We start from the raw sequence: 22,681 nt of genomic DNA, 5'->3' as shown, positions 1-22,681 counted from the left end.
GGAAATGAGAAAAGTCCGATCCTTATGTTGAAGGGTGACCAAAGGGGTTATTTCTGTTCCAAAAGAAACATGAAGCATTAGAAATGTTCAGCATGTTTGGTGGTATCTGTGGAGACAGGGACAGAGGGCAGTGACTCTTCCTCAAGTTCTAGTGCAAGTTGTAGACCTGAAGTGTTGACTCTCCTTCTGTCTCCATAGATGCTGCCCAGCTGACTGTACATTTCCAGCATTTTTGGTTTATAACACAGATTTCCAGCATCTGCAGTATTTTATTCTCCTTTTATCTGCTTCATGCTGTATCTGTAAGCATGGCTAGATTCAATCTAACATTAGAAGATACTCATCAATGAAACATGTGATTTTTCTGTTGAGAAAGCCCACTTGTGTGGATAGAGAGAGCACAATATTGCAGCCAGGTTAGTTGATGCTAATTTATTGAATGGTTTTGCCATTTTTTAACTTGAAAGTGAAACCTGGAGTCATGTACCCATGGAATGCCACTGTTAGTTCAATGATTTGGAGATGCTGGTGTTGGACTGGGGTGTACAAAGTTAAAAATCACACACCAGGTTATAGTCCAACAGGTTTAATTGGAAGCACACTAGCTTTCAGAGCACTGCTCCTTCATCAGGTGGTTGTGGATGAAGGAGCGGCGCTCCGAAAACTAGTGTGCTTCCAATTAAACCTGTTGGACTATAACCTGGTGTTGTGTAATTTTTAACTGTTAGTTCAAGATAGTCTCGTTTGTCTATAAGATTATTGTTTGTGTGCATGGTCTTTCGGATGTTGAGGTCTGAATACTGCATAGGGCCCGTTTCAAAGAAGCAGAGCTGGCTGCATAGTATGAATGACTAGGTGGTGTGTAATTGTCTGACTAAGCTGTAATATGTATCATACGGAAACCTGAAATTTCCACTGGCTCGGTCAATAGAGTCACTGGGTACAAAAGCCTGGGAAGTGTTTTGGATCTTACATAGAACTGTTCAACATCAATGTGACGATGGTTTCCAATTCTGGGGATCTGAAAAATGTGAAGATGTAAGGTTTAAGGTTGGAAGGAGGTATTGGGGAGCAGTAGGACCCATATCAGCAGCAGAAGAAGCATCAAGATCCACGATTTCTCATCCTGGCTCTGATTATTTCTGCTGAAAGCTTTTAAACTTTACTATCCCAACATTCCAACTTTTAGAATCAGTACACTGGGGTGCGATCAGGCTGATTTTTAATGTTGGGGGAGTGCAGTATGCAATTTTGGTCACTTTATTTGAGAAAAAGACGATACAGTCAAGTCGAAAACAAAAACAGAAATTGCTGGAAAAGCTGAGCAAGTCTGACAGCATCGGTGAAGAGAAATCAAAGTTAACGTTTCGGTTCTGTGACCCTTCCCTCCTGTTTTGAGGGACCCGAACCGTTAACTCTGATTTCTCTTCACGGATGTTGCCAGACCTGCTGAGCTTCTCCCGCGACTTCTGTTTTTGTTTCTGATTCACAGCATCTGCAGTTCTTCTGGTTTTTAGTTAAGTTAGAAACCGTTCAGAGATGGCTCATTTGACACATGATGGGTTGATCCAATGATTAGATTACTTACAGTGTGGAAACAGGCCCTTCAACCCAACAAGTCCACACCGACCCGCCAAAGCGCAACCCATTCTCCTACATTTACCCCTTCGCCTAACACTATGGGCAATTTAGCATGGCCAATTCACCGAACCTGCACATTTTTGGACTGTGGGAGGAAACCGGAGCACCCGGACGAAACCCACTAAGACACGGGGAGAATGTGCAAACTCCACACAGACAGTCGCCTGAGGCGGGAATTGAACCCGGGTCTCTGGCACTGTGAGGCAGCAGTGCTACCCACTGTGCCACCGTGCCACCCACAAGTTTGGAGTTTAGAAGATTGAGAGGTGATTGTATTGAAACAGATGTGATCCTGAAAGGAGCTGCAAGTGTGGACGCTGACAGGATATTTCCTGTTGTGAGGGTCATTAGAACAATGGGACACGGGTTAAAAATAAGAGGTCTCCCTTTCCAAAGGAAGATGAGGAGAATTTTCCTTTCCTCTCAGAAGTTGGCTATGTCTGTGGAATTCTTTTCCCCGAGAGCGGTGAAGGCTGGGTCAATGAATTTATTCAAGGCAGAGTTAGAAAGGCTTTGGATAGACAAAGTCAAAAATCACATGACACTAGGTTATAGTTTTGTTTTTACCACAAGCTTTCTGAGACCCTGCCTCTTCCTCAGGAAGGAACAGTGCTCCGAAAGCTTGCAGTTCAAATAAACCCGTTGGACTATAACCTGGTGTCACGTGATTTTTGACCTTGCCACCCCAGTTCAACACTGACACCTCCACATCTTGGATAGACAAGGGAGCTAAGGGGTTATGGGTGGCAGTGGACCAGATCAACCATGATCTGATTGAATAGTACAGCATGCTCGAAGGGCTGAATGGTCTTATGTGTTCCTCAGTCTTGTGTTCCTATGATTTATGATAAAAGTTGGAGTGTCTTATGTTTTCTTAGCCTGGAATAAAAAGACATTTAAATGGTGATCCATTCGAGATTTTAATTTTTCCTGTCAAGTCTGTTAATGAAGGACTAAAATGCACCTTGGGTGAAAGTAATCTCATTTTTACTAGTTTCATTGCAAACAAAAGAAAAAATATTTTGATGTGAAAATCACTTGAAAGAAAAAGATGTTGGAAACAACACAAGCTTGAAACTACGCAACAATTTTATAAATATTATCAAAAACCAAGAAACCGAAGCAAAGCTGAAAACCCAATGACTCTGATGAAAGTGCTGGTGATAATTATGGTACCATGGCAACTGTGATTCGATTAAATTGTTCAAAAGAAATGAGAAATACAATCCTACTTTCATTCTGTGTGAATAAAAATTGCTGCAGAAATGTTGGTGGGGTCACATGAGGAGAGGAACAGCAAAAAGCAATTCTGTGTAAAAATGAGAATTTGTTAAATTAAGGTCAGAAGTCACACGACACCAGGTGACAGTAAAACAGGTTTATTTGGAATCACAAGCTTTCAGAGCACTGCTCCTTCGTCAGGAGCCGTTGGACGATAACCTGGTGTCGTGTGACTTCTGACCTTGTCCATCCTAGTCCAAAACCATCACCTCCTCATTGTGTTAGACTGAAAATGACATATTCTATTGGTGCGTGACTCCTGATTTCACATCCAAGTTTAAAAGTGGCAAAACCTTCTTGTAAATTAGCACCGACAATTCACCTGTGATGGCATGCCATATTCCTCCTAGGAGACAAAGTGCAAATGTTTTATAATCGCACTGCATTTCCATTGGTCAGACTTCATACCTATGACTGGGCCCTGAGACAAAGACTGGGGTATAAACCTGTCTAAAGGACTCCAGGTTGCTGGAAATAAGGACAGGCATGAAGCAGAATGCCATACTCAATAATTTCCTTTCACTGTATTTCGGGGATTTGTGTGGAGCAAACTCAGTGATCACGGAGAGGAAGCGACATTCAGAAGCAAGGGAAACAAAACTCACCAGCAAGGCATGGCATTTGGTATTCCTCATACTCAGCTGCGTCAAGAATTTTCTTCAGAAGGTTAGGAAAAGCCTGTTTCTGAGCACAATTGTTTGATGAATAAAGTAACAGCGGATGCAAGAAATGGGATGCATGTTAATGAAGTTAGCAAGAAGGCCATTTTGATGAGAATGTATGTGGTAAGTGCACTGGGTGTAGCTAATGAGGATTGTCAATGCATTGGCTGGGTGGGATTCCTTTGCATAGTGATGGGGTGGGGGGGTTGTTGTACACCTTTTACTACCAGCCATATTGGCTCAGCAGGGAATGCCTTCTGTCTCCTCATCTTGATTTACCCTTGGCTTCAAGAGATCATCCTCTCATTTTATCCTGATGACTCTGTGGCTCAACACACGTTTCATATCCAGGAGTAGCTCCAGAACATCGCATCATGTGACCTGCCTGGCATCTGGAATGTCCCTCCCAGAGACACAGAGGTGAGATTCCATTCTAAGACGGAGAGCTGTGTCATTCTTTAGGGGTGTGCGGGAGCGACGGGATTAAGTGCCTATCAGGCTAGCATTGGGCCTTCCTTGAGATTCAACAACGTGCAGGAAGGAAATTCTGAAGTCCCTCCCCCCGGAAGCCATGGGTCGGTCACAGGCTGGGCTTTGCAGGCGGTAACCCCAGCCCAGAAGTGGTGTGTGCTGCCAGTGACATGCCAAGAGAGGGAACCAGGCCACAGATGTTGGAGGGCTAGAGATGGGACTTATAGGTGACCCTCTCTGCTCTTTGCTGAGCCCCTCGATCAGGCGCTAAATGCCTGTTGGGCTTTCCTGTGGCTATCCAGAGGTACGGGACATCATGATGCTGCCTTGCAATCCCTGGGCCACCAACTAAATCCCAACGTGTCACGGATAATCGGAATCGACTGGCACAATCGATGAGCTTAAATGACTGCCAACTGCGGGTGGGCAAGTCCACCCAACGGGCCCACTCTTACCCATCCCCAACTTTATCATGAGAGGCTTTCCCACCACAGAAGACTGACAACGGGGTGTCTCCTGTTGTGAGGGTGGTTCAGCCGTTGTGTTTCCTACTGCGATGGGCTGCACCGAATCCAGTCCCTACTCCTCAACTGATAATACAATGGTGGTATCTGCACTGGTACTCATAGCTGTGTTGGGGATGGCAAGAAACCATGTCTGAGGAAGGGAAAGTCAAATCTCTAAAGTTGTCAATAAAATCCACTTTACTGAATACTCTTGACATGATAGGTTTTACCTTAAAAGCCAGTCACCTCAACATTGGGGAGACTAAGTGCAGATTGGGTGACCACTTTGCAGAACACCACCATTCTACCTGCAAGCCTGACTCTAAGCTTCTGGTATCATGTCAATTTGATTCTCTGCCTTGCTCTCACACTGACATTTCTGTCCTCAGCCAATTACACCATTCCAATGCTGCTTAAAGCAAGCTTGATGAATAGCATTTGTTTATGAATAACAGAAAAAAGATCAAGTACTTAGCAGAATGGTATAAAGACAACAATTTCTCCAACAATGTCAGCAAAATGAAGGAGCTGGTCATTGACTTCAGGAATCGGAGTGGAGGGCATGCCCTTGTCTATCAATGGAGCCGAAGTGGAGATGGTTGAGTGCGTCTGATTCCTGGGAGTGACAATCACCAACATTTTGCCCTGGTCCACCCATGTTGACAGTCAAGAACGCACATCAACATCTCTATTTCCTCAGAAGGCTAAGGAAATCTGACATGTCCACAAGGACTCTTATTAATTATTATAGATGCAGCACAGAAAGCTTCCCATCTGGATACATCACAGCTTGGTATGGCAAGCTCTTCTCAAGACCACAGGAAACAGCAGAGAGTTGTGAACACATAAACCAATCTTCCATCCATTGGCTCCATCTATACTTCCCACTGCTTTGGGAAGTAACCAACATGATCAACAACACCTCAGTTATACTCTACTTCACCCAATTCCGTTGGGCAGAAAATATCAAAGATGGAATACACATACACATAGATTAAAGAACAGCTTCTTCCCTGCTGCTATCAGACTTTTGAATGGACCTCTCAAATATTCATTCTGATCCCTCTCTCTGCAGCTGTAACACTATTCTACACTCTGTTTGTGCTACACTGATGCACTTTGTATGGTACAATCTGCCTGCATAGCATGCAAAACAACACTTTTCTCTGTACCTTGGTACATGTGACAACAATCAATCAATCAGTCAATCAGTCCAGTATCTGATCCTTCACTGACACCTTACACTCTTCCGAATTCAATATTAGTTCAATAATTTCGGAATGTAACCTCCTCATTTTGTTCCCCGTTCTTTCCTGCTTTCAGTTTTTGTTCTCTCTCAGCCAGCAGCTCACTCTCACCACATCGTTTGTTTCTTTTGCACCTCATCTCCATTCCCTTGTACCCTGGAGGATTAACCCTTCTGTTGTTCAATGCCTTGCACTCTGCTATAGACTTTCCTTCCAACCTTGTTCCTGCTCTCCTCTTGCTGAAATCCTATTCCATTTCCAACTGGTCACAGAGCGAATTCTGTTTCCCTCCCTCCACAGATGCTGCCACACCTGCTGAGTATATTTCCAGCATTGTTTTTGCTTTTATTTCAGGTTCGCAGCATTTGCAGTCATCTCTTTTTCGAAACAAAGGACTAATGGTGCCTCCTGCAGCAGCTTAGAATGAGCTCAATGTATAAAGGTTGTGAGCCATGGCATAAACTCATCAATTAAAACACACTCTGACAGTGAACTGGAATTTATCTTAGTACGCTGAATATTCCTTAGCCTTATTTTAAGTCACAGGAAGTATGGCACAGATGAAACCTGTTGACAATACATTCTGCCATATTTGCAAAGTCCCATTGTGTGCCCTGGGTACTGACACTATGCAGCAAGGGCCTGATCAGTGAATATATTTCGTTTGCTTCAAACTTGTGTGACATTGAAGTAGTTACCTTCCATATCCAACAGTTTACTCAATGAACAGTTTAAATGGTCACACTGGTACAAATATTTTGACAGAGGTGACTATAATCCCACCTAAATTCCACAACTGTGTACTGCCTTGGGTTCTTATAAGGGGCAGGGCATTGACCTTAGTTTCATTCTCTCTCATCTCTCAAAAGTGCTGACTCAAGCTGGGTTCTAGTTCAATGAGTTTCTCCCCAGTCCTCTCATAGTTGGCCCTGTTCAAGGAATCTCTACAGAGAGAGCCAGCAGATCATTTTAGTATCTGTTATATATTCTACCACCTACTATCAAGTGCCAGACCTGCTGAGTTTCTCCAGCAACTTCACTTTCTATTTCAGATCTCTAGCATCCAAAATACTTTGATTTTACAATCGTCAAATATGCTGCCAATCCCCCTTTCGATAGGGAGTCGAAGGGCCTGCTTGATTCACAGTGGTGGGTGATAAGTGACTGGTAACATTCACGTTTCATAAATACCATGAGTCTTAACAAGAAGAGGCACTTTTCTTTTTATACATCTGTGCGTTGGATGTAGCCAAGTTTCAGTTGGGCGGAGGTTTAGAACTTGAGAGGCACATAAAGCAGGTCGACCTGTTGTAATGGGAGATGTGTACCCAGTGTTGGCAATCCATGAGAAAGGACAGAGTTGATGACTGTTGTGAAAGGTGCCGCAAATACCACTCCACTCCTCTCACCTCCTGTTGATTCTATCCAAAACCCAACTTCGGCAAGCCATCCTCCATTTTTACCACCCTTCCAATGCTCATGTGCACACAACTAACAGATCTGTGATCCCTACCCATTTGGCTACCTTTGAAACCCAATTACTTTTGGATTCTGCCCCTAGGAGTCATTGCTAGCATCTCAAGGCTAGGCAAGCAAAGTTCCACAATTCATTCGATGCACAAAAAGTTTCAGTTTTCACATCAATAATGTAACAACTAATATTAATCACTGTAAGCTCATTGTTATTTGAATATGAAGTACTGTCAAAATGGAACAACAGATTTGATTGTTGGTTGGTAATTAAGAACAGTCCTACCTTGAATGGCAGACCCTGCATGACATGATTTCAGCAGCTGTTTGTACAAAAATAATAGTCAGTGATTACAAACGAAAAATGTAAATAAAATGAAATGCCAGTCCTTAAAACATTTTAAAAATGTGCTTTACATCTGAATTCTAATGGACAAGGGAAAAATGAAGCAACAGATTCAACATGATATTTTGGATTATTGCATTTTCTCACTGGATGATTACTAGTGTAAGTAACAAAATAACATAAAATGTCTGTTCATTCATGCTCATTTTTCAGAAGGACTGTGAATAGGGGATTGCAGAAAAATGAATGGAAGAATCAGGCGAAAACAATGACAGAGATGGAGGGAAAGAGGAGATGCTAAAAATATCGAGATCAGCTGGAGTGCACAAATGAGTTATGTTGATGATTATTAAGCAACATACCTCTATTTAACAATTAGACTGCAGTAGCAAGGTACATACAGCCCACCACCAAGCTGGCTGGAGGCATAAAAGATTGCACCTTCAAAACATCTTCAGCAGAAAATACTCCTGAGATTTTGATGAAGGTACTCAAACAGATTTGCAAAAGTTCACACCATACAAAGAGCAGTGCTGATGGAGAATTTTGGCTGGCAGATGTTACAAAAAGCGTAGGAAGAGATGCAAAGCTTTCTGATAGTATACCAACAATCTTGATTATTGTAAATCATGGAGTTGAAAAGAACGTAACGCTCTCCTTAAAAACCCCAACCTCATTCCTAGACCCCCATCCCCACTTCTGTCAGTGGCCTCTTCAAAGAAATTTATGAATGACTGCAACCAAGCCTGCTCTGGCGAGATTTGTTGGGCAAGTAATGACATTAATCATGATGGGGTCGAAGGCTGGTGGGTGAGGCTAGGCTGTAGGCAAGGTACTCAGTGTCAAAAATATTTGGTGACGGATGTAGAACAGGGCTTTACAAAATGCCATGGGGCAGGATTATGCTTGAGTTGATATTACATTGGCATGGAGACTACAAGGGGTAATGTTGATGGGTGGTTAGGGAATATGAGCTGGCATGGAGGACTTCTTTACACCATGGGAGCAGGTTGGGTGGGGACATGAGTTGGTATAGACGGGGCATGTGAAATGGGTGGCGGAAGGTGATGGGGTTGAATAAATATGGCGAGATGACTTAATATTTAACAAAATAACGAGCGTGGAGTCCTGGAGTACCGAGAGTGGTCTGCATTCAACAGTCTCTGTGTCCAGCTCTGACTGACCTCTGGGGGCAGCGGGAATGACCACACTCTGCTCCCACCCCAGAATGAAAAGTGCGGTCGCCTGAGGCACGTACGTTGAGTCAATAAATCTCTTAACTCGACTTCATTGCCTCAGGAATGAAAAGCTGGCCCATACTGAGGCAGAGACATCATTTAACATCATTCCTATTTACTGGGGAAAAAAATAAATCATAGTTACAATGAGATCAGTTAACTCAGCTCAGACTGGAGGTGACCCCTGGGATATTTCAATTTACCTTGGAGTTCCTGTGGGTAATGTCCTGCCTCTGTGCCAGGTTCAAGTCCCTGACCAGGACTTGAAGCCCAAGGGAGGTGAGTTCATAGCATGGCCAAACTATCAATCTGAAAAGCCTACTAAAGCAAGGTTGCGAGACCAAGAGATTAGGAATCAATGTTCTTTTCACCATGAATCACATTCCCAAACTACAATATGTGTGTAAAAGTGCATGTCATATGGCAACTCAGACACATTGGGTGTCCTCTAACACATCCCCAACAGTCAACTAATGATTGTCTTTATGTAGTGATCCATCAAACTAACCAGGAGCTAGATTTTATGATCCTGCCAATTTGAGTGAGTATTCACTTTAAGGCCTCATCTCTGATTTATTGGTTAAATACATCTCTTTATGGTTGACAGAAAGTTTAGCAAGTAAAACATACTGCAGAAAAAAGCTGCAAACTTAATCATATAAGCTGATGCCTTCTCCCACTCATTGGGAGTTGGGAGATTAGACAGTGAGGCCATTGCAGCCAAACTGGCCAAAACAGTCATCCCACTGAAACCAATGGAATCTACAATCTATTGAGGTAAGAGTAGACATGTACTTCTGTATGCCTGTGTGAGATGACCTGACAAAACCATTAAGCAACGCTCTAAGCCTCTCAGTTGCGCTCTGTAAGTGGAAATTATTTTCAATTCAGCCGGATTGATGAACAGCATTACATAATTACTGAAGCAAACGCTTCTTTGGACCCATAAAGTTAATTAGCTTAAGATGATTTTTTTGAAAAGAACGGTTAATATAGCGTCAATTTTCTAAAGGCATGGTCTATGAAATAAGAACACGCGTTTGACTAAAAGTCTTACATTTTGAAAATGGCTAAAACATTCAACTTATTATTTGAATTAAGAAACTTTTTAAAAAAGAAAGATTAAAATCCTTCTTAAAACTAAAATACTAATAATTCTTGCATCTAATATCTCGTTTGTGAACGGCTGAGAGTTTATATTTTTCAGGCAGAATCGGTATTGTGCTGAGCACCATTACATATTCTTTTTAACACAGATCATTGTGGCTAATGCTTGATAGGCAGCTTTCAAAAGTAGTCAAATTGTTTAAATGCTAATTATAAAGATTAGCGGAACTGTTCGGGAACATCATGATGGTTACCGAGCTGGTCTGTACTCAGTTTTTTAAAGGCAGTAGCTATTAGAACTTAATGTCACGTCAACCTTAAATGATAATTTGCACTGATTCACTATACAATGCTAGGGACAACATCACGCATCAGTATTCATGCTGCTCTCTTGCGGCGAATCCTTTTGTTCTCTGCATCAACGAATAAAGGACTCAAATGGTTCAATACATGGGTTTTACAATTAACTAGTAATTAAATCACAATTCTATTCCATGTGTTTGTTCAGGTTTTGTGTTTTTTGACAGATGAACAAACGAAAAAAGACTTGTGGAATAAAATAAAATTCTTTGTGTAGCAATTCCCCTTGTCTGATGCTCTGCATGGTAGCCTGGCATGTGCGATATTTTCATCTGTGAACAACTCATTGTTTTAGACTCTCTAAGCATCAGTAACTATGATAAAGATGCCCTTCCGTTCATTAAGTCCTCGAGTGTAACAGAAGGGAAAACTTGAGGGCTAGTTAAGAAAGTAAATAATCCTTTTGCTTTCCACCTCATCAACACGGTCCAATTTAATGCTATAGACGCAGAATGTCTGAAACTACTACCTGATCATTCTGTCTCTCCAAGCCTTCCAGCTGTTCAAGCTGAGCTTTCTTTAATTGGTCCATTTCCTTGGATTGCTTCATTGCAAGCTATGAAAGAAAAGCAAACATTGCAGTTATGTTGCACAAGAAGTATTTATTGCAGGATTTAAATTTTTTTCCGTCATCTATAAACAGTTTTTGCACATTTATCGGACAGACCGTCTGCACTATAACGCCCAAAATTTGTTTTTGCATCACACTCATGATTGACTTTCCAATAAAATTAGTGAACGGGAAAAGCAAAATATATAGCCCATTATGTAAAAATAACTGGCAGTGACTTCTGTAATTAATACATAATTATTTACTTAATTAATACATCACCACAAAATTAACCACAAATAATTTTGTTAAAATAAGACTAAGCTTATAGTAGTTCTGATCCTGCTGAATACCTAAAGCCACAGCTTGATTCAAGCATTAAAGTAGGGGGATGGTCTACTGGTATTATCATTGGACTATTAATCCAGAGACCTACTTCATCATCTGAGGACCTGGATTCAAATCCCTCCATGTCAGATGGTGGAAAATGAATTCAATAAAAATCTGGAATTATGAGTCTGATGATGACCATGAATCCATTGCCAATTGTTGGTAAATCACATCTGGTTCACTAATGTACTTATAGAGTCATAGAGATGTACAGCATGGAAACAGACCCTTCGGTCCAACCCGTCCATGCTGACCAGATATCCCAACCCAATCTAGTCCCACCTGCCAGCACCCGGCCTATATGCCTCCAAATCATTCCTATTCATATACCCATCCAAATGCCTCATAAGTGTTGCAATTGTACCAGCCTCCACCACTTCCTTTGGCAGCTCATTCCATACCTGTACCACCCTCTGTGTGAAACAGTTGCCCCTTAGGTCTCTTTTATATCTTTCCCTTCTCACCATAAACCTATGCCCTCTATTCTGGACTCCCCAACCCAAGGGAAAAGGCTTTGCCTATTTACCTTATCCATGCCCCTCATAATTTTGTAAACCTCTATAAGGTCACCCCTCAGCCTCCAACACTCCAGGGAAAACAGACCCAGCCTGTTTAGCCTCTCCCTATAGCTCAAACCAAACACCTTCTTCACTATCCTGTCTGCCTGCAACTCCACTTTCAAGGAGCTATGAACCTGCACTCCAAGGTCTCTTTGTTCAGCAACACTCCCTAGGACCTCATCATTAAGTGTATAAGTCTTGCTAAGATTTGCTTTCCCAAAATGCAGCACCTTGCATTTATCTGAATTAGACTGCATCTGCCACTTCTCAGTCTATTGGCCCATCTGGTCAAGATCCTGTTGTAATCTGAGGTATCCCTCTTCGCTGTCCACTACACCTCCAATTTTGGTGTCAGGGAAGGAAATCTGCCATCCTTCCCTGGTCTGTTCTGTACATGACTCCAGACCCACTGCAACATGGTTGACACTTAACTGCCCTTTGGGCAAGGAGGGATGGGCAATAAATGCTGGACTAGCATGCCCTCATCCCCTGAATGAAAAAAAGCAAGCTTCATAGTCTTGAAGGCAATTGAGAGAAATGCAAAGGTTAACTTTCTTTAGGGCTATCTGCTGGACACTAGCCAGGCATGGTATACCAGAGGTTCTGCTGAACTATAAGCAGAAAATATTTTGATAATGCTGTCTGCCACACTGAGACCTCACACATTCCGTATTCAGGTAGATAAGAACTGGAGGAAGCTATTTAGCCCCTCAGAGCCTGGTCTGCCATTCAATGAGACAATGGCTGATCCTGTGACCAAACCACTTTTGCACTATATCCCTTGATATCTCTGGCTGACAAAAACCCTAGTGTGCGCTGTCTTAATAATAACAATGGGTCGAACATCAACTGATACTTGCAGAAGAAATTGCTACCACCTTTAGTGCGAAAAAGGGGTTTCTAACTTTGTCTTTAGTTTTTGATGTCAGTTTAGAAACGAAACAGAAATGCTGAAAAAGCTCAGCAGAACTGGCTGTGGAAAGAGAAAGAGGACCTTTTTGAGTCCAACATGACTTCTCCAGAGTGGATCTGATGAAGGAACACATAGAACTCAAAACCTTATCGTTTTCTTTCTCCACAGAAGCTGTCAGGTCTGTTAAAAGTTTTCCAGCACTTTTGTTTCTATTTGAGATCTCCATTTGATTTTATTACTCACTCCTGGCACTAACTTCTTGACTTTCATCTTCATGTCCTAGATTTTCCTCAAGCAGGAGTAGTTTCTCTCAACTTATCCATCTGTTCCCATCATTTATAAATTCACTTATACTTGTTTCAATCTAGTATGCTGCCTTCAGTGCACATGATGCAAAGGTGGATTTACCGATTGCTTTCTGAGCATCTCTGTTCTGTTGGAAGGTACTATCTTCACTACCCAATGTCCTAATCTGTCCCATTCCATGTTCTTCCTCTTTGAGCTTCTATAACATTCCAATTAAAGTCAACACAAACTGGAGGAAGATCCTCCTACATCAAAAACCAACGACAATTCCTAATCTCGTTGTACTTCAAATCTAGTAATATGCCCCAGATGCTTCACAGGAGCTTTTTTAGACAACATGTGACCTTGAGTTGCATAAGGAGGTATTTGAACAGGTGACCAAATGCCGGGTGAAAGAGGTGTATTTTAAGGAATGACTGAAAGGAGGAGGGAGTTAATGAGGTTTAGAAAGGGACTCCTGAGGGATAGACAGCTGGACAGCTGGATACAAAAGAGAATTGGGATGTGTGAGATATCATAGAGTCATAGCGTTATAGGGATGTACAGCAGGAAACACACTCTTTGGCCCAACTTATCCATTCCAACCAGATGTCCTAATTTAATCTAGTCCTATTTGCCAGTACTTGGCCCATATCCCTCTCAACCCCTCCTATTCATATACCCATCCAGATGCCTTTTAATTTATGTAATTGTACTAGCCTCCATCATTTTCTCTAGCCGCTCATTCCATATACACACCATCCTCTGCATGAAAAAGTTTCCCCATCGGTCTCTTTTAAATTTTTCTTACCTATTTACCCTATCCATGCCCCTCATGATTTTATAAACCTCTAAGAGGTCACCCCTCAGCCTTCGACGCTCCAGGGAAAACAGCCCCAGCCTGTTCAGCCTCTCCCTATAGCTCAAACCCTCCAACTCCGGCAACATCCTTGCAAATCTTTCCTGAACCCTTTCAAGTTCCAATAGGAGGGAGACCGGAATTGCACGAAATACCAGAAATAGAAAACTGTGTGGTCTTTCTTTAAATTCATCGGAATGTGAGAATTGCTGGCCAGGTCAGCACAGTATTAATGCCCCTACTTCTGGACAAAGAAAGCAGGGTTCAAGGCTTGCCCCCACCGCTCCAGAGGAATGTCTGAACAGGTTGAATAGAAAATATCCACACCATTCTTCCTAAAGAGTGGAGGTGAGCTACTATATTGAACCATTGCAGCCCAGTTGATCAAGGTAGCATTCTGGTGTTTTAGGACTTGATGGAACTGGCAATACATATCCAAGCCAGGATGGTGTGTGGCTGGTAAGATATGACAAGAAATCTCCCTGGACCTTGTGACGGGAATCCCTCCAAAAACCTTGTCCTTAACCAAAAACCGACATGCAAATCAGGGGCTTTGAACAGATCATTTGCTTTTTGTGGTGAATTTGAGTTTTTCCAGCACTTTCAGTTGCTATAGTGTATAAGGAAGCTCATGACCGGGGACTGGCTAACTTATAGTCGAGTGGGTGGTGCTGGAAAAGCACAGCAGGTCAGGCAGCATCCGAGGAGCAGGAGAATCAACGTTTCGGGCATAAGCCCATCATCAGGAATGAGGCTTGTTGGCCAAGGGGGCTGAGAGATAAATGGAAGGGGGGGGGGCTGTGGGGAAGGTAGCTGGGAATGTGATAGGTCGATCATCCACTTCTTCCAATGATCCGCATAAAAATCACTGCCAAATTATTGCTATAACACAGAATCAATTGTATTACGTATGTGCGGAAATATGCAGTGACATACCCGTTTCCTTTCCTCCAGGAATTTTTTAGTGTTGCTGCTGTTCAGCTCCCGGACTCGCCTGGAAATCAAAAACATTAAAACATTTGCCGAGGCTTTTGACATCTTTGAAACGTGCCACTGAAATACATTCAGGTTCTGATCAGTTGTCTCAACAGCGTCATCTAGGCTATAATGCACTGAAACTAAAATTTCCTCTGAATTAAATTTAATTAAATTATCTTATTATCAATATCAGCCTGTAGAATTCAGGAAGCAAAATGCAAATCCTAAAATTCTCCACAAAAATCAAAACGTTAGTGCTCCTCTCTCTCCAATTGCTTCCAGATCTGCAGAGCTTCTCCAAACTCTCTGATCTTATTTGTTTGAGATCCGCAGTTTTCTGCTTTTATTTTCTTTACAGGCAGCATGGTGGGCTCAGTGGTTAGCATTTCTGCCTCACAGCACCAGGGACCTGGGTTCAATTCCAGTCTTGGGTGACTATGTGGAGATCACAAATTGTCCCCGTGTCTGTGAAGGCTTTATCTTCCAGCCCTAAAGCTTTGCAGGTTAGGGTGGATTGGCCATGCTTAAAAAATCCTGCCCCATAATATTCAGGGAGGTTAGATGGGCCAGCCATTTTAAACGGCGTTTACGGGGATGGGGTGGATCTGGATGGGAAGCTTTTCAGGGATCTCTTTCTGCACTGTAGGGATCCTATGATTACAAATCAATTAACAAAGGCAAAAGGTAATCGAACAAAGCAAATATTTTAAAACGTCTTGTGCGAAATAATAATATACAGTTACTATTCCCTACAGTTATGTAGGGAGTGGTGGACAGATAGAGAAGGTTCTAGACATAGGGAGTGATGGACAGATGGAGAAGGTTCCAGATGTAGGGAATGGTGGACAGATGGAGAAGGTTCCAGATGTAGGGAGCGATGGACAGATGGAGAAGGTTCCAGACGTAGGGAATGGTGGACAGATGGAGAAGATTCCAGATGTAGGGAGCGATGGACAGATGGAGAAGATTCCAGATGTAGGGAGTGGTGGACAGATGGAGAAGATTCCAGATGTAGGGAGTGGTGGACAGATGGAGAAGATTCCAAATGTAGGGAGTGGTGGACAGATGAGGAAGGTTACAGACGTAGGGAGTGGTGGACAGATGGAAAAGGTTACAGATGCAGGGATTGGTGGACAGGTGGAGAAGATTACAGACGTAGGGATTGGTGGACAGATGGAGAAGGTTCCAGACGTAGGGAGTGGTGGACAGATGGAGAAGGTTCCACACGTAGGGAATGGTGGACAGATAGAGAAGGTTCCAGACATAGGGAGTGATGGACAGATGGAGAAGGTTCCACACGTAGGGAATGGTGGACAGTTGGAGAAGGTTCCTGACGTAGAGATTGGTGGACAGATAGAGAAGGTTCCAGACATAGGGAGTGATGGACAGATGGAGAAGGTCCCACACGTAGGGAATGGTGGACAGATGGAGAAGGTTCCAGACGTAGGGAATGGTGGACAGATGGAGAAGGTTCCAGATGTAGGGAGTGGTGGACAGATAGAGAAGGTTCCAGACGTAGGGAATGGTGGACAGATGGAGAAGGTTCCAGACATAGGGAATGGTGGACAGATGGAGAAGGTTACAGAAGTAGGGAGTGGTGGACAGATGGAGAAGGTTACAGATGCAGGGATTGGTGGACAGATGGAGAAGATTACAGAAGTAGGGAGTGGTGGACAGATAGAGAAGGTTACAGACATAGGGAGTGGTGGACAGATGGAGAAGGTTACAGATGTAGGGAGTGGTGGACAGATGGAGGAGGTTCCAGATGTAGGGAGTGGTGACAGATGGAGAAGGTTCCAGATGTAGGGAGTGGTGGACAGATGGAGAAGGTTACAGAAGTAGGGAGTGGTGATACCACTTATGGGTTTGAACAAAGGGATGAGAATTCTAAATTTTTGGCATTGCTGGAGTGAGGGGCCAGTGTTGGCCAACGGACATGGACAATGAGTGACCAGAGTTGGTTCAAGTCAGAACAGGGCATGGACAGTAGAGTCTCAAATGGATGTTTATGGACGGTGTAAGGCGGGGAGGCTGGTCAGGGAAACACTGCAATAATCAACTTGAGAGATAACAAGTACAAGATGACGACATTCAGAAACCAGCATAGTAATAGATGGTACTGTACTGTGAAGCATCATTAATTTGAAATCTCACATTAAATTTAAGAGTACAGAACAATGATCAGAATTATTGTATTCTTATAAACCTGAAAGAACACAAGGGAATTTTGTTAATTCAGCAACTGTGTAAGGATAGATAGAAGGACACCATCCTGAAAAAGGGTGAGCATCACGCATTTATAAAAACATGAATCAATATTTTTTTTTCTGATTTTGTTTACGAAGAAGACAACTTGCCTTTCCCTTTCAGCTTTGTTTTTGATGCTTTTATCCTGGCTTATGGCTTTACTGTTCTCCATGGAGCTCTTTGCCTGGTTAGCCCGCATCTCTTTGCTCAGTCTGTAACATGAACACAAGAAGCCAGGTCAATGATGTTCACAGTACAGGACGCAGTCTCCTCTACACCAGGGATTCCAAACCCAAAATACAAGACCACTCTCTGAACGCCTCTGCTCAGTCTATAAGCATGTTCCCTGAGCTTTCACTCACTTCCCATTTATATTTTCTAGGAACAGCAGTAGGCCATTCAGCCCTTTGAGCCTGTTCCTGCCATTCAATAAGATCATGGCTGATGTGTGGGCTGACTCTAAATACATGCCTTGGGGCAAAATCCCTTAATACCCTTGATTAATAAAAACATGTCTATCTCAAATTTAAATTTCACAACTGAATTAGCATCAACCGCTGTTTGAGGATGAGAATTCTAAACCCCCACTACTCTTTTGTGTGGAAGCGCTTTCTGACATTTCTCCTGAATGGCCTGGCCATAATTCTTAGACATGATGTGGAGGCGCCAGTGTTGGACTGGGGTGGACAAAGTTAAAAATCACACAACACCAGGCTATAGTCCATCAGGTTTATTTGGAAGTACGAGCTTTTGGAGCGCTGCTCCTTCATCATACAACCTGGTGTTGTGTGATTTTTAACATAATTTTTAGACTACGCCCTTAGTTCTATAAACCCATTCAGTGGAAATAATTAAGCTTTATCTACCCTGTCTTTCCCTGTTAACATCTTGAAAACCCCTTAACCTTCTAAATTCTGGAGAATTCTGCCTCATTCTCCCACACCTTCCAATGAGGCTAAATGAAAGCTCAAAAAGCAAATTAAAGCAATTCACAGCTTCCCTTTGTCATTGTCCATCGCAGAAACATTAAAAAGTAGGAGCACAAGTAGGCCATTCGGCCCTTCGGGTCTGCTCTGTCATTCATTATGATCAGGGCTCAGTTTCCCTGTTCCCTATACCCTTTGATCCCTTCAGGCCATGAACTGCATCCAACTCCTTCTTGAGAACATTCAGTGTTTTAGCCTCAATCACTTTCTATGGTAGAGAATTCCACAGGATCACCAGTCTTTGGGTGGAGAAATTTCTGCTCATCTCAGCCCTAAATGGTCTATCGCATATTGTAAGATTGTGATCCCTGACTCTAGATTCCTTGGTCACTGGGAATAAACTTCCTGCATTCACTCTAAATAGTCCTGTTCAAATTCTATAGGTTTCTATGATCTCCGTCCTCATTTGTCTAGACTCCAGTGAATATAGTCAGAACCAATGCAGTATCTCATCACCCATCAGTCCTGCCATACCAAGATTCTGTCTGGTAAACGTTCGCTGCAATCCCTCCATAGCTAGAACATCCTTCCTCAGATAAAGGAGGTCAAAATGATACACAATATTCCAGGTGTGGTGTCACCAAGGCACTGCATAATTGCAGCAAGACATCCCTGTTCATTCACTGGGGACCACAATGAGAAAATAAAGGCCACTGCAAAATAGACACACTGAACCAAATGTATGAATTAAAACCCGCCCTTTCTGAAAATACTCACACGAGTCCTTTGCACCAGAGCCTGGGAGTCAACTTGCCCTGAGCTGAGCTGGTATTGGTGCCATTCCTCCTGCCTGCTCTAACTATAGTGCACTTAAGGTTGTCAACTTGCCCATGTTCAGCTCTGAGCTGTACACACTGTGTCCATATCAGGGTCTGGGTTGAGAGTGTAGAATCTAGTTGATAGTGCTATAGTTCCATTATCACCATCATGTTGGTATTGATCTACCCCCATGGATTGGTTACATCTCTCGAGTCTCTGAATGCAGGAAGGCACAACAGAAAGACCATCCTGGAGCATGGAGGGTGGGGGCAGGCGGTGCACTAAGTAAGAAGTCGATCAAACTGTTGGGCACATTGTGACACACCACCACGGACATCATATCCTGAGGGGGGACTTGAACCTTGAGACTTCTTGCCACTGACTACCACTGTATGTCAAGACCTCCTGCAAAAAATAATAATAATAGTCTTTCCCTTATGCCCTCCTCCATTCGGACACTCGAGAGGGGCATCCTGTCCAGGGTGTAGACAAAGAAGAGGATTAGGGCATTCATGATATGAAACTTCAATATTGCTGAAAAGAAACATGTTGCTGAAGATATCCTGCTTACCCCACAATTAGTCAATGTAATGTAAGACTTCCATTTGCCGGTGTGATGCCAGATATGTGGTCCATGTATTTGTAGCTGATATTGTAGCATGTTTCTTAGCTTGTTGATATTAAGAGTACAGACCACGCTCAATTAGTGCACGTCTGGAAAAGTTAAAATAGAACTCCTACTATTAAATAGAATTCTGTGGTTGGGCTGCACTTGCTGAACAATCTTCAAGGTGCTAACTGCTTCAGTCAAGTTTGGAACACGGCTCATTCCCATTTGCTGGGAGTTTCATACTTTCAAATGCATGGTCTTGACAAGAAGGATTAAGATGAAGTGTTGCATCTTCCTTAAGTACCAGAGAGCTTGGGAAGCTTATGCTTTCAAATTGCTTTCTTCATGGTGAGACCTCAGCCAATCAGAGTTGATTAGTCAACCAATCATCAGTATTTTCTCATGTAGTTCCAATTATTGTGATTGCTTGAAATTAGTATTCTTGCATGTGTCCTAATGGGTGCAATCTTTAGCATCATGCCTCTCTTTGTAGCAATATTCAATAAGGCTTTGCACTCTCTCTTTTTTGGCCACTAACCCTCATACTTAGCTTGGCAAATTCTGTTACATGAAAGGTGTTTTATGAGTACAAACTTTTGTTGTTGCCAATGTGTTTAAAGATGATCCTACCTGGTAGAAAACCTATTGAATTATTATGAAGCCCATTGACTATCTCATTAGGAGAAGTCTCAAGGAGACATGAGAACTGACAGAATTTCTGAACTCCATCTAATCTAAATTTATAATGCTTCATCCAATGTTATTTTGCAGACAAGGCCATGAGAGATTTTGTAACTTTCTAGCCAGATTCATAGATTCAATGCACAAATGCATTTTCTGTTATGCCTATGTTATTGATATTTAATATTTTTTTCCAAAATTAAAATGGTATCCTCAAAGTGATATGAATTACATCATTCTTAAGCAGGCAATTTTGCTTTTGTTTTAAAAGGGAAATTAAAATTGTTACTTATCTTTGGACAGTTGACTGTGACAGTATTGGAACTATTTTCTTTTAGTACATGTGACATTCTATATTAAAATTTGCATCAATCTTTACCAACTCAACTTTCGTCTCAAAACCTTTTTGGATAATAAAACCATGAAGAGCTATTTAAATTTAAAATGCCCATATCTGCTTTAAATTGCCCTGTGAAATTCTCAGTACTCTGCAAAGATATCACTATCACTTCTGTAGCAGCACATTTAACAGAGAATGTTCCTCAAATGTATGCATCTCACTGCCGATCACAAATTGAATGTTACATAAATCACAGGGAAAAAATTAGCAGTAGAAACTGCCTTTTCTTTGAAGGAAAGTCATTTAATTAATATAAAATTATGTGGATATTATACTGGATATATTTAAGAGACCAAAATGCCATCTAATTTTAGGACAGCATTACCACCTAGTCCCCCTGAGATTTGAACCGTGCTTTAATAAGCTTAGTGGAGAACACTGCAGAACACTGGTAAGTGCAAATCTTAATTCTAGCACTCTATGTTCAATTTTATATTGCCAACATCTGATAGCATATTCTGTTACAATCTGTTGTAAAGCTGTTTTGTATGACATTGAGTTTATGGTGTCTTGTGAAGGTGGATTGCGGCATAGTAATCAGCTACATTGCTTGGTCAATTATAAGAGGGTCTATTTAAAAAAAAAGAGATCTGGTATCCTAGCAGCACCAAACTAAAGCATATTCAACAACAAAGGTATTAATATTCAGAATTTTAAGTGCTCCTTAACAAATACATGCTACCTGACAGTTCCTGCATGTAAATCCAAGTTCACCACCACTGATTAAAATAAGTTCATAACACAGATCAAAGACACTTTTGTTTAATTGGGCACATAATGATACCTTTTCTTCTGTAGTGAATATTATAATTCTAGTGAGATAAACTCACAGAGAAACATGTTTTAGAAAAAAACATCGGTTTACTGTGGGTCCAAACAGCTGGTTAGAACCCTGCTTCACTTGTATCTAAATTATCACGTTTATGAAAATGCACTCATCATCAATTTTAAAAAGAAGCAAAGTTGTGTCTAGAATGGTTTATTTTAGTCAAGTTTCAAGAGAATCTGCAGTGATTTAAAGGAAAATTATTTTGCAAAATGATTCTATTCTTACAAATTGAATACTTTTTCTAGGGATTCTTGTCAATGGTGACTTAATTACAGAGACCTCCAATTTTTGCAAGTTTGGAACTCCGGTCAACTAATATTCCCAAGATCGAAGATAGAATATCCAAAATTTGTGTTGCCAATTACATTGTTTAGTTTGAGGTTTTACTCCATACTCCCAAAATTATGACAAGTTTTGAAAACCAAGTCTTGTAATTTGTCGCTTAACAGCAAAGGGAAATTTTGAAAAAGTTTACTCATGGGAAGTGAGTGTCAATGGCTGGCCAGCATTTATTGCTTATCACTAGCTGCCTTCATCTGAGTGGCTTGTTCAACCATTTGAGAGAGCAGCTGAGAGGAACTCCCATTGATTTGATTTGTTTTATTATTGTCATATGTGCTGAGATACAGATTAACCAGCCTCTGACTGAAGAAATTACTCATCTCAGTTCAAAAGGGTCGTCCCTTCACTCTGAGGATGTGCCCTTGGGTCCTGAGTCCTAGTGGAAACCTCTTCTCCATATTCACTCTTTCCAGGCCTCTCAGTATTCAATACGTTTCAATCAGATCCTCCCTCATCTTTCTAAATTCCAACGACACAGAACCTGACTCCTCAACCACTCCTCATATGACAAAGCCTTCATCTCCGGGATTGTTCTTGTAAACTTTTTTCCAGATCGCCTCCAACTCCAGCACATTCTTCCTTAGATATGGGATATCTACAATGTTTTCCGCCAATTTACAATGCTTTCATATCATCCGCAAATTTGGAAATTAGAGACGTTAAATATGTTCACTTTAGAGTTCATTCTTAATGACATCAAAATACTGACTGTGTAGTGATAAACGGCTCCATTTCAGAATGGCAGGCAGTGACCAGTGGGGTACCGCAGGGATCAGTGCTGGGACCGCAGATTTTTACAATATATATTAATGAAATAGAAGATGGTATTAGTAATAACATTAGCAAATTTGCTGATGATACTAAGCTGGGTGGCAGGGTGAAATGTGAGGAGGATGTTAGGAGATTACAGGGTGACCTGGACAGGTTGGATGAGTGGTCAGATGCATGGCAGATGTAGTTTAA

General features: G+C 41.9%; 1 protein-coding gene across 8 annotated transcripts in view; it reads right to left on the bottom strand.

Moving 5' to 3' along the window:
* Positions 1 to 22,681, bottom strand: part of LOC122553085 (1-phosphatidylinositol 4,5-bisphosphate phosphodiesterase beta-4) — a 533,291-nt gene that overhangs the window by 33,399 nt on the left and 477,211 nt on the right. For 6 of the 8 annotated variants that reach the window (XM_043696591.1, XM_043696592.1, XM_043696588.1 and 3 more), the window contains 4 exons: positions 17,222 to 17,323; positions 14,823 to 14,880; positions 10,799 to 10,885; positions 7,565 to 7,601 (listed from right to left, as the gene is read on the bottom strand). In XM_043696591.1, the coding sequence (XP_043552526.1) occupies positions 7,565 to 7,601; positions 10,799 to 10,885; positions 14,823 to 14,880; positions 17,222 to 17,323 (284 nt within the window). The remainder of the gene's footprint in view (positions 1 to 7,564; positions 7,602 to 10,798; positions 10,886 to 14,822; positions 14,881 to 17,221; positions 17,324 to 22,681) is intronic. The other 2 variants (XM_043696594.1, XM_043696595.1) reach the window with 1 other exon arrangement.

Source organism: Chiloscyllium plagiosum, chromosome 9 (assembly GCF_004010195.1).
Source record: "Chiloscyllium plagiosum isolate BGI_BamShark_2017 chromosome 9, ASM401019v2, whole genome shotgun sequence".
NCBI lineage: Eukaryota > Metazoa > Chordata > Chondrichthyes > Orectolobiformes > Hemiscylliidae > Chiloscyllium > Chiloscyllium plagiosum.
Note: the sequence above shows the minus strand (reverse complement) of the source record. Positions and strands in the feature narration are given on the sequence as shown.